At 46.6% G+C, this 12,574-nt stretch overlaps 1 protein-coding gene across 1 annotated transcript in view; it reads left to right on the top strand.

The window, feature by feature from the left end:
- Positions 1–309: 309 nt before the first annotated feature.
- The window catches only part of CGAS (cyclic GMP-AMP synthase), a 29,174-nt gene continuing 16,909 nt past the window's right edge, over positions 310–12,574 (top strand). The window contains exons 1-2 of the mRNA XM_054492994.2: positions 310–1,106; positions 7,437–7,656. Of these exons, the coding sequence (XP_054348969.1) occupies positions 453–1,106; positions 7,437–7,656 (874 nt within the window). The 5' untranslated portion in view covers positions 310–452. The remainder of the gene's footprint in view (positions 1,107–7,436; positions 7,657–12,574) is intronic.

Below are 12,574 nucleotides of genomic sequence, written 5' to 3'. Positions count from 1 at the left end.
CCAGGTAACACACACACACACACACACACACACACACACACACACATATATATATATATTTAATTATAAGAGAGACCAGGTCTTGCTGGGTTGCCCAGGCTGGTCTCAAACTCCTGAGCTCAAGCGACCCGCCCCCCTCGGCCTCTCGGATACTGAGGTTACAGGCGTGAGCCACCGCGCCCGGCCCTACCTCATCTTCTTAAGACAGGGGCACGGATTGCCCTGGAGGGTTAGAAACTTCGAGACTTTTGTAGCCTCAGGAAAGGCCGCGGCCAGCCTCTTCGCGGCATGGGCGTGGCTCCCAGCGACTTCCCAGCCTGGGGTTCCCCTTCGGGTCGCAGACGCTGTGTGCCCGCCAGTAGTGGTTGGTTTCCAAAAGCTGCTGCTGGCTCTTCCTCTTGCGGCCTTTTCCTGAAACGGATTCTTCTTTCGGGGAACAGAAAGCGCCAGCCATGCAGCCTTGGCACGGAAAGGCCATGCGGAGAGCTTCCGAGGCCGGAGCCACTGCCCCCGAGGCTTCCGCGCGGAGTGCCAGGGGCGCCCCGACGGATCCCAACGAGTCTCCGGCTGTCCCCGAGGCCGCCCTGCCTAAGGCGGGAAAGTTCGGCCCCGCCAGGAAGTCAGGATCCCGGCAGAAAAAGAGCGGCCCGGACACCCAGGAGAGGCCGCCCGGCCGCGCAACTGGGGCCCGCGCCAAAAAGGCCCCTCAGCGCGCCCAGGACACGCAGCCCTCTGACGCCACCAGCGCCCCTGGGGCAGAGGGGCTGGAGCCAACTGCGGCTCGGGAGCCGGCTCTTTCCAGGGCTGGTTCTTGCCGCCAAAGGGGCGCGCGCTGCTCTCCGAAGCCAAGACCCCCGCCCCGGCCCTGGGACGTGCCCAGCCTCGGCCTGCCGGTCTCGGCCCCCATATGGAGGGATGCGGCGCCTGGGGCCTCGAAGCTCCGGGCGGTTTTGGAGAAGTTGAAGCTCAGCCGCCTGGAAATCTCCAAGGCGGCGGAGGTGGTGAACAGGGTTGTGGACCACCTGCTGCGCAGACTGCAGAAGTACAACTCCGAGTTCAGAGGCGTCGGGCTGCTGCGCACCGGGAGCTACTATGAGCACGTGAAGGTGAGCTGCTTGGCGCCCTCCCGCCGAGCCCCGCTGCTCGGCCTTCCGCAATCCGCAGTCCCTACCTTCCCCGGGTCGCGCCCCTCACTTCCCTTCGGAAGTAACTTAGACTTTTGCATGTTTTTCGGTAGCCTATTCTAAGTAAAACGACAAACTGTTCGTTTATTCATCTACACATCCAACGATCAGACAACCAATCGGTACTGATTGCTGGCTAATTTCAAGACACTGCTCCCGGGGGAATTCAAACGTATGGGTTCATTCATGCAAGAAGACATGTATCGAGTTTCCGTAACAGGGCAGTGTTTGATGGTGTGGACCTGAGGTCCCAAGTCAGATATTGACTTGGATAATTTGAAGTGGTCTGTTAAAAATTCCACGTAGACTTTTTCCTGTGAGGAAGACTTCTTACTCCATAGAAAAAAGATCTTCAGTTTATCTCCCCCTCTTCCTCCCTGCCCCCTCACCTGCTATTCCGTCTGTCCCCAATTTCTTTTTTTTCTTTTTTCTTTTCTTTTCTTTTTTTTTTTTTTTTTTTTTTTTGAGGCGGAGTCTCGCTGCGTCCCCCGGGCTGGAGTGCAGTGGCGCCATCTCGGCTCACTGCAAGCTCCGCCTCCCGGGTTCACGCCATTCTCCTGCCTCAGCCTCCTGAGTAGCTGGGACTACAGGCGCCCGCCACCATGCCTGGCTATTTTTTTTTTTTTTTTTTTTGTATTTTTAGTAGAGACGGAGTTTCACCGTGTTAGCCAGGATGGTCTCGATCTCCTGACCTCGTGATTCGCTCGTCTCGGCCTTCCAAAGTGCTGGGATTACAGGCGTGAGCTACCGCGCCCGGCCGTCTGTCCCCAATTTCTTAACACAGAAATCATGGGAAGTTTACAGTATAATGTTAAACAAACAAATAAGAATATTCCCTACAGATACTAAAACGCTTTCTAGATACACATTCCGTATAATTACTTTGATGTGTGTATTACACAGCTCCATTTGCTTGTGGGTGATTGAGTCATTAATCATTCCTGTGTAAATTGAAAGTTTAGAAGCAGGTTCCTGACTGGAGCGTGTTTCTTGCCCAGTGACAGATTTGTTTCTTTCTTTTTCTTTTTTTTTTTTTTTTTTTTTGAGACGGAGTTTCGCTCTTGTTACCCAGGCTGGAGTGCAATGGCTCAATCTCGGCTCACCGCAACCTCCGCCTCCCACGTTCAAGCGATTCTCCTGTCTCAGCCTCCTGAGTAGATGGGATTACAAGCATGAGCGTCCACCCTGGCTAATTTTGTATTTTTAGTAGAGACGGGCTTTCTCCATGTTGGTCAGGCTGGTCTAGAACTCCCGACCTCAGGTGATCTGCCACCCTCAGCCTCCCAAAGTGCTGGGATTACAGGTGTGAGCCACCGCGCCCGGCTTCTTTTCTCTTCTCTTCTATTCTCTTTTCTTCTCTCTGTCTCTCTGTCTCTCTCTTTTCCTCCCTCCCTCCCTCCCTCTCTTCCTCTCTCTCTATTTCGTTCTTTCTTTCTTTTCTTTCTTCTTTCTTTTTCTTTTTTTGATGGAGTTTCACTCTTGTTGCCCAGGCTGTAGTGCAGTGGTGCCATCTAGGTTTCACTGCAACCTCCGGTTTCCAGGTTCAAGCGATTCTCCTGCTTCAGCCTCCCAAATAGCAGGGATTACAGGTGCCTGCCACCACTCCCGGCTAATTTATGTATTTTTAGTAGAGATGGGGTTTCACCATGTTGGCCAGGCTGGTCTCGAACTCTGACCTCAGATGATCCACCCGCCTCGGCCTCCCTAAGTGCTGGGATTACAGGCTTGAGCCACCGCACCCAGCCCAGACTGTGTCTTGAGCATGATTCTTTTTAATTAACTAATTTACTTTTCAGCATCAGATATGTCTCTGATTGAGCATGATTCTTATTACGTAAGTATCAATTCAGTTCAATTACTGTATATGGCAAGTCCAAAGGAAAAAGAAAGTTACTAGTTAGAATTAGAGAACAAGACATTCAGAAGACAGTCTCCATTCAGAACCACTTTGTGTGTGTGTGTGTGTGTGTGTGTGTTTGAGACAGAGTCTCACTCTGTCACCCAGGCTGGAGTGCAGTGGCGTGATCTCGGCTCACTGCAAGCCCTGCCTACAGGGTTCACACCATTCTACTGCCTCAGCCTCCCAGGTAGCTGGGACTACAGGCGCCCGCCACCATGCCCAGCTAATTTTTGTATTTTTAGTAGAGACGGGGTTTCACCATGTTAGCCAGGCTGGTCTCTATCTCCTGACCTCATGATCTTCCCGCCTCGGCCTCCCAAAGTGCTGGGATTGCAGGCGTGAGCCACCATGCCTGGCCCAGAACCACTTTGTTTTTAAAAATTATGCCAATGAAAAGAAATCCAGTGAAATTTGTTTTATCTAAAACTTTTTCTTTTTTTCTTTTTCTTTTTTCTTTTTTTGAGATGGAGTCTTGCTCTGTCACCCAGGGTGGAGGGCAGTGATGTGATCTTGGCTCACTGTAACCTCTGCCTCCCGGGTTCAAGTGAGTCTCCTGCCTCAGCCTCCGGAGTAACTGGGATTATAGGCGGGCGTCACCTCACCTGGCTAATTTTGTATGTTTAGTAGAGATAAGGTTTCAGCATGTTGGCCAGGCTGGTCTCGAACTCCTGACCTCAAGTGATCCACCTGCATCAGCCTTTCAAAGTGCTGGGATTACAGGCGTGAGCCACCACACCCAGCCTAAAACTTTTTCTATTACTGATTATGAGGCATATGTGGGCCAGGTACAGTGAACTCATGCCTGTGATCCTAGCACCATGGGAGGCTGAGGCAGGAGGAACTTGAGGCCAGGAGTTTGAGTCCAGCCTGGACAACATGGTGAGACCCCAGCTCTACCAAAAATAAGTTAAAAATTAACTGGATGTGGTGGCACACACACATAGTCCCAGCTACCTGGGACTACAAATTCTAGGTAAAAAAAAAAACTCTTGAAAATACTTGGGAAGTTTCTTGTAGAAATTCCCTGTAGAATTGTCAGTCCATATGTTCTTTTCATTCTAAGTGTTAATGTACTTTACTATTTATATAGTTTGGACTCAGTGAAAAGGTTACATAGAAATCAATTAATTGTAGTTTTGTTTGTTTGTTTTTGTTTTGTTTTGTTTTGAGACAGAGTTTCACTCTTGTCGCCTGGGCTGGAGTACAATGGCGTGGGTGGCCTCAGCTCAGTGCAACCTCTGCCTCCCAGGTTCAAGCGATTCTCCTGCCTCAGCCTCCCGAGTAGCTGGGATTACAGGAATGCACCACCATGCCTGGCTAATTTTTTGTATTTTTAGTAGAGATGGGGTTTCTCCATGTTGGTAAGGCTGGTCTCAAACTCCTGACCTCAGGTGATCCACCCGTCTCAGCCTCCCAAAGTACTGGAATTACAGGCGTGAGCCACCGCGCCCGGCCAGTGGTTTTAAGTAATGGTATATTAACTGGTAAAGAAAAGGAACAAACTACAGCAACATGAACAGTGAAAATGAATTACATAAATAATGTTGAACAACAACAAAAAGAACGTAAAGGAATACATACAGCTGATGCAGCAAGACAAGGAAAATAAAGGCATAAGATGGGAAAAAGAGTGATGAAATCATTATGTGTAGATGACTTGATTGGCTTCATGTATAAACTGTTGGAAATAATTAGTAAATTAGCAAAATTGCTGGTTGCAAAGTCAATAAACAAAAATAAAAATATTTCAATATACTAACAAGATTAAAAACAAAATGAAAATACCATTTAGAATATCATCAAAAATATCAAAGCTAGGTCCCTTGGTGCATTCTGATAGTCGTAGCTATTTGGGAGGCCGAGGTGGGAGAATCACATCAAGTCAGGAGTTTGAGGCTGCAGTGCACTATGATCTATCTGTGAGTAACCACTGTACTCCAGCCTAGAGACCCCATCTCTAAAAAATAAAAATTGAAAACTTTGGCCAGGCATAGTGGCTCACGCCTGTAATCCCAGCACTTTGGGAGGTAGAGGCAGGCAGATCACTTGGGGTTAGGAGTTTGAGACCAGCCTGGTCAACGTGGCAAAACCCTGTCTCTACTAAAAATACAAAAATTAGCTGGGCGTGTTGGTGCGCGCCTGTATTCCCAGCTACTTGGGAGGCTGAGGCAAGAGAATTGCTTGAGCTCAGGAAGCAGAGGTTGCAGTGAGCCAAGCTTGCTCCATTGCACTCCAGCCTCAGTGACAAGAGTGAAACTCTGTCTCAAAAAAAAAAAAAAAAAAAACTGGAAACTTGAAAAACAATTTAAAAATCAAATATTTAGGAATAAATATCACTAAAGATATTCAAAACCTAAAAACATAACTGGGTAAATTTGAAGAGGAAGTAATTGACAACTATGTCGTGTTCATTTTTCCTCAAATTGTTCTAGATTTAATGCAATCTCAGTTGAAATATCATCAGTTTTTTAAATTAAATTGACAAACTGATTAAAATATGTATTCATTTATTTTTTGAGACGGAGCCTCGCACTGTCGCCCAGGCTGGAGTGCAGTGGTGCGATCTCGGCTCACTGCAAACTCCACCTCCTGAGTTCACGCCATTCTCCTGCCTCAGCCTCCCGAGTAGCTGGGACTACAGGTGCCCGCCACTATGCCCGGCTAATTTTTTGTATTTTTAGTAGAGACGGGGTTTCACCGTGTTAGCCGGGATGGTCTCGATCTCCTGATCTCATGATCTGCCCGCCTCGGCCTCCCAAAGTGCTGGGATTGATTACAGGCATAAGCCACCTCGCCTGGCCCAAAAGATTTATTTTTTTATTTTTATTTTTATTTTGGAACAGAGTTTCACACTTTTGCCCAGGCTGGAGTGAAGTGGCTTGATCTTGGCTCACTGCAACCTCCGTCCCCCGGGTTCAAGCGATTCTCTTGCCTCAGCCTCCCAAGTAGCTGGGATTATAGGCGTCCACCACCACACCCGGTTAATATTTGTATTTTTAGTAGAGACGGGGTTTCACCACTTTGGCCAGGCTAGTCTCGAACTCCTAACCTCAGGTAATCTGCCCACCTTGGCCTCCTAAATTGCTGGGATTACAGGTGTGAGCCACCCCGCCTAGCCTGATTAAAAGATTTATATGGAAGTGCAATGGACCTAGAATAGGCAAGGAAATTGTAAGGGAAAAAATGTTTGAAGATTTAGTCTACCAAAGAGCAAGACTTACCATAAAGCTAGTCTAATTAAGCAGGTGTTATTGATGCAGTGATAGAAAAATAGGCCAATTGAATAGAAAGTTCAGAAAGAATCCTGCACGTATAATTCAATATAGTACACAAAATATGCAGCAATGTAATTCAGTGGGAAAAAGGATTTTTTTTTTTTTTTTTTGAGACGGAGTCTCGTTCTGTCACCCAGGCTGGAGTGCAATGGTGCGATCCCGGCTCACTGCAACCTCCGCCTCCCGGGTTCAAGCAAGTCTCCTGCCTCAGCCTCCTGAGTAGCTGGAACTACAGGTGCATGCCACTACACCTAGCTAATTTTCATATTTTTAATAGAGACGAGGTTTCACCATGTTGGCCAGGATGGTCTTGATCTCTTGACCTTGTGATTCGCCTGCCTCGGCCTCCCAAAGTGCTGGGATTACAAGCGTGAGCCACCGCGCCTGGCCGAAAGGACGATTTTTTTTTTCAATGAATAATGCTGGGTCAATTGGATATCTATGTAGGAAAAAACATGAACCTTGATTCCCTACCACATATCATACACAAATTTTTTTTTTTTTGAGACGGAGTCTTGCTCTGTTGCCCAGGCTGGAGTACAGTGACACTATCTTGGCTCACTGCAACATCTGCCTTCCAAGTTCAAGCAATTCTCCTGCTTCAGCCTCCCGAGTAGCTGGGATTACAGGCGCATGCCACTACGCCCGGCTAATTTTTGTATTTTTAGTAGAGACGGGGTTTCACCATGTTGGACCAGGCTAGTCTCGAACACCTGACCTCAGGTGAATCGCCCGCCTCGGCCTCCCAAAGTGCTGGGATTACAGGCATGAGCCACTGCACCTGGCCCCACGAAATTTAATTATAGGTGTGCACTTGGCCTAAAATCATTTTTAGTTATAAAAATAATGCTAGGTCATGGTAAAAAAATTAATTGAGTGTAGAACCTACAAAATGAAACTGGTAATACTCTTCCACCTCCTGCCAGCTCCACTATTCCCACTCCCAGAGGGTATATATAGACATTATGTATCTTGCTTTTTAAAGTAAAGTTTTAAGTGGAAATTTTTTAAAAAGTTCCAGTCACTTGGAAAATATTCATAAGCAAATATTTCAGTGCTATTTTTACTGTTTCTTAGATTTCTGCACCTAATGAATTTGATGTCATGTTTAAACTGGAAGTCCCCAGAATTCAACTAGAAGAATATTCCAACACTGGTGCATATTACTTTGTGAAATTTAAAAGAAATCCGAAAGAAAATCCTCTGAGTCAGTTTTTAGAAGGTGAAATATTATCAGCTTCTAAGATGCTGTCAAAGTTTAGGAAAATCATTAAGGAAGAAATTAACAACATTAAAGGTAAGATTTTTGCCTTTTGATTCTTAAAGGTTTAATTATACCTAGTAACTGCCAATGTACACTCCCCTTCTCATGCTTCTTGACCTCTCTGCAGTAAGAAAAAGTGCAGTAGAGAGGTCAAGAAACGTCAGTAGAGGAGTGTACATTGGCAATTACTTATAATATGATTACAAGATTATAAAGTACAGAAGGGTAGAGGTCTTCATCTATTTGTTCACTAATGAATCCTAAATAACTAGAACATCTACACATTAGATAATCAATGAATATTGATTAAATTAAATGATTGATTAAATTCGATTAAATAATCAATGGATATTGATTAAATTGATGGATAAAGGAATCTACACTCTCTGCCTAGGTATTTCATCCATTCCCAATGCCACCTATATGACGATGACTCCCAAATGTTTACTTGCAGCCCAGATGTATCCTTTGCACTCCAAACCTATATCCAGCTACATACTTAACGTATCCACTTTGATGTTGATGTACCACAGGAATCTATGACCAAACATATCCAAAGCCAATAAACGTAACTTAATTCATATACCAAACTATGTTTTGCCTCAGTCCTTCCCATCTCAGAAAATGGCACAATCAATCCACCCAGACGCACAATCCAGAAACCTGGGAACCATCTTAATTTAATCCTCTCTCTTACCCCCTATGCTTAATCCAGATGCAAGACAGCTTGGACCTGTCTGCTGCTTCAATCCCAGCACGCTATTCCCACCCCATCTAAGCTGCCACCATCTTCTACCTGAACTATTACATCATTTTCCTTTCTAATCTCCGTATTTGCCTTCTTATAATATCTGTCCTTAGAAGCCAGAGTAAATGTTTAAAAATACAAAGCCAGTCATTACTCTCTGATGGAAACCTGGCTTCTCAATGATCAGATAATAAAATCTGGTGCCAGGTGCAGTGGCTCACACCTGTAATCCCAGCACTTTGGGAGGCTGAGGTGGGTGGATCACCTGAGCTCGGGAGTTTGAGACCAGCCTGGCCAACATGGAGAAACCCCATCTCTACTAAAAATACAAAAATTAGCCGGGTGTGGTGGCGCATGTCTGTAATCCCAGCTACTTGGGAGGCTGAGGCAGGAGAATTGCTTGAACCTGGGAAGCAGAGGTTGCAGTAAGCCGAGATCCGGCCATTGCACTCCAGCCTGAGTGACAAGAGCGAAACTCCATCTCAAAATAAAATAAAATAAAATAAAATAAAAATAAAATCTGACCAGGCGCAGTGGCTCACACCTGTAATCCCAGCACTTTGGGAAGCTGAGGTAGGTGTATCACGAGGTCAGGAGTTCAAGACCAGCCTGGCTAAGATGGTGAAACCCCATCTATACTAAAAATACAAAAATTAGCCAGGCGTGGTGGTGGGTGCCTGTAATCCCAGCTACTTGGGAGGCTGAGGCAGGAGAATCGCTTGAATCTGGGAGGTGGAGGTTGCAGTGAGCTGAGATCGTGCCACTGCACTCCAGCCTGGGCGACAGAGCAAGACTCCATCTCAAAAATAAAATAAAATAAAATCTAAACTCCTTTTCAGGGTCTACAAGTCAGTACAGAATCTGGTCCCTGGCTGCCTCTTCAGCTTCATTTCATGTAACTTCATCTTTTCCGCAAGAGCCTCTTTTTGTTCCTAGATCTTTCCAAGCTCTTTTTTTCTGCCTCATGGCTTGGCTTCACCACCCCATTCCACCCTAATTGCTATCACTTTTCCCAGTTTATTCCCTTCAGAGCACTCACTGCAATTTGTGTTATATATTAGATTATGAGCTTTATCTTGCAAGCACAGGCATACAATTAGTAACAAATGGAAAAAATGGAAAAAATCTTGCAAGCACAGACATACAATTAATAACAAATGGAGAAAATGATTATCTTGTATACTAGAAAGTAGTAAGTGCTATTGTGAAGAAGTATAGCAAAGTGAGAGGGATCAGGAATGTGGGAGATGGAGGTGGGGGGGAAGTTGCAATGTTAAGTAGAGTGGTAAGCAGAGAATTCCATTAGAGTTTGGGAAGAGCCGGGCGCGGTGGCTCACGCCTGTAATCCCAGCACTTTGGGAGGCCGAGGCGGGTGGATCACAAGGTCAGGAGTTCAAGACCAGCCTGGCCAAGATGGTGAAACCCCGTCTTGACTAAAAATACAAAAAATTAGCCAGGCGTGGTGGCGAGTGCCTGTAATCCCAGCTACTTGGGAGGCTGAGGCAGAGAATTGCTTGAACCCAGGAGGCAGAGGTTGCAGTGAGCCGAGACCACACCACTGCACTCCAGCCTGGGCGACAGAGTGAGACCGTGTGTCAAAAAAAAAAAAAAAAAAGTTTGGGAAGAAGAGAATGAACAAAAGGAGACTATGAGTGTTTTGTAGAAGGAGTGGTCAGTTTGGAATGCTACTGACATCCAGAAATCCAATGGATTTGTTCTTTGGTCTTGTGGGGTTGACAAGAGAAATGTCAGTGGGGTGATGGACACAGAGTGAAAAGGCAGGGTTGCAGTGGAGATAACATGTGTAGGCCACTCTAGAAAGTTCTGTCTGGGCTGACTGTGGTGTCTCAGCACTTTGAGAGGCCAAGGCAGAAGGATTGCTTGAGCCCAGCAGTTCAAGACCAGCCTGGGCAACAAAGTGAGAGTCCATCTCTACAAAAAAAATTTTAGGCATGGTGGCTCACACCTGTAATCCCAGCACTTTGGGAGGCCGAGGTGGGTGGATCACAAGGTCAGGAGTTCAAGACCAGCCTGGCCAAGATGATGAAACCCCGTCTGTACTAAAAATACAAAAATTAGCCAGGCGTGGTGGCACATGCCTATAATCATAGCTACTCAGGAAGTTGAGGCAAGAGAATTGCTTGAGCCTGGGAGACAGAGGTTGCAGTGAGCTGAGATTGCACCACTGTACTCCAGCCTAGGCGACAGAGCGAGATTGTCTCAGAAAAAAAAATTTTTTTCATTAGCCAGGAGTGGCGGCATGTGCCTGTGGTCCCAGCTACATACGATGCTGAGGCAAGAGGATTGCTTGAACCTAGGAGGTTGAGGCTGCAGTGAGCCATGTTCACGCTACTGCACTCCAGCCTGGGTGACAGAACGGGACCCTGTTAAAAAAAAAAAAAAAAAAAAAAAAGTTTGGGCTGGAAGGAAGCAGAAATATGGGTGAGTATGGAGAGGAGGAAGATGTGGGGTGAAAGGAGAGGTATACCCTGTAACCCTTTGTATGAATTTCAGAATAATCTAGCAGGGAGGGAGAGATGGCTGATGTAGGAGAGGAAATAGTTGAAGAGCATGGTACTTGAGAAGTTGAGAAGGAAGGGGTCCAGAGACTATGGGCAGAGGTGGCCTTTGAAAGGTAGATGGAGGGCCAGGCACAGTGGCTCACACTTGTAACCCCAGCACTTTGGGAGGCCAAGGTGGGCAGATCATTTGAGCTCAAGAGTTCAAGACCAGCCTGGCCAACATGGTGAAACCCCGTCTCTACTAAAAATACAAAAATTAGCCAGGTGTGGTGGTGCATGCCTGTAATCCCAGCTACTCAGGAGGTTGAGGCAGGAGAATCACTTGAAGCTGGGAGGTGGAGTTTGCAGTGAGCTGATATCACACCACTGCACTCCATCCAGCCTGGGCTACAGAGCGAGACTTTGTCTCAAAAAAAGTAAGGTAGATGGACACTTACTTCCGCAGTGGTAACAGGAGAGGTGGCCAGGTTTGGGTAACAGGTGGCCAGATTTGCAGATTTTTCTAGCATTTTCTCCTTTGTGCTCTACTTCCTCACTGTGGAAGTCTTATCTGAGGGTAGTAGTCTTTACTGCTTATAAACCCCCAACTCCCAAAGCCATCTAAATTTCTGACCATAGCCACCCACCCAGCAGCCATCTCCACTTGAGTGTCCCACAGGTATCTAGAGCTCATTGTATCTCATGAAGTTCAGCTTGGCCCAATCTTTCTTCTTCCTGCTTATTCCGTTTTGGGGAATGGAACCAACATCAGCCATTAGGCCTAGGAAGGCCGAGATCCTGGGATGGCATCCCAAGGCTCCTACTTTCCTCCTCACATCGTAGACTCAACTCATGACCAGTTATGTTGATTTGGACTTCTTTAGTTGCTCTCATTTCTTCCCCGTGTCTTGATGCTCACTGCCTCTATGCTGCCATGGCACCCAGCCTCTGTGCCGGGCTGTTGCTGTGGTCTTTTTGCTGCCTGTCTCTTCCCTCTTGCCCATCTGGCCTCTTCTCTAGGCTTCCCTCCATTCTGCCATCTATAATTTGTAATGAAAATTTAACCAGGCGCGGTGGCACATGCCTGTAATCCCAGCTACTCAGGAAGCTGAGGCAGGAGGATCACTTGAACCCGGGAGGCAGAAGTTGCGGTGAGCCAAGATCGTGCCACTGCACTCCAGCCTGGGCAACAAGACAACAAGAGTGAAACTCTGTCTCAAAAAAGAAAAAAGAAAAGAAAAGAAAAGAAAAAGAAGAAAAGAAAATTTAATCATAGCACTCTTAAACCTCAAAGTCTACAGAGACCCCTTCATCATATATGCCCCACACCATCTTGACAATGCCTCCCAATGGGAGATATCAGTAATTATTGTGTGTGTGTTTTTTTTTTTTCCTTTTTTGAGACAGAGTCTTAATCTGTCGCCCAGGCTGGAGTGTAGTGGTGTGATCTCGGCTCACTGCAACCTCCGCCTCCTGGGTTCAAGCGATTCTCATGCCTCAGCCTCCCGAGTAGCTGGGCTTACAGGCATTCGCCACCATGCCCGTCTAATTTTTGTATTTTTAGTAGAGATGGGGTTCCACCATGTTGGCCAGGCTGGTCTCGAACTCCTGACCTCAAGTGATCCACCTGTCTCGGCCTCCCAAAGTGCTGCGATTACAGGCATGAGCCATCAAGCCCAGCCAATATTGGTTTAGTAAAACA

This window comes from Pongo pygmaeus, chromosome 5, assembly GCF_028885625.2.
Source record: "Pongo pygmaeus isolate AG05252 chromosome 5, NHGRI_mPonPyg2-v2.0_pri, whole genome shotgun sequence".
Taxonomy (NCBI): Eukaryota; Metazoa; Chordata; class Mammalia; order Primates; family Hominidae; genus Pongo; species Pongo pygmaeus.
Note: the sequence above shows the minus strand (reverse complement) of the source record. Positions and strands in the feature narration are given on the sequence as shown.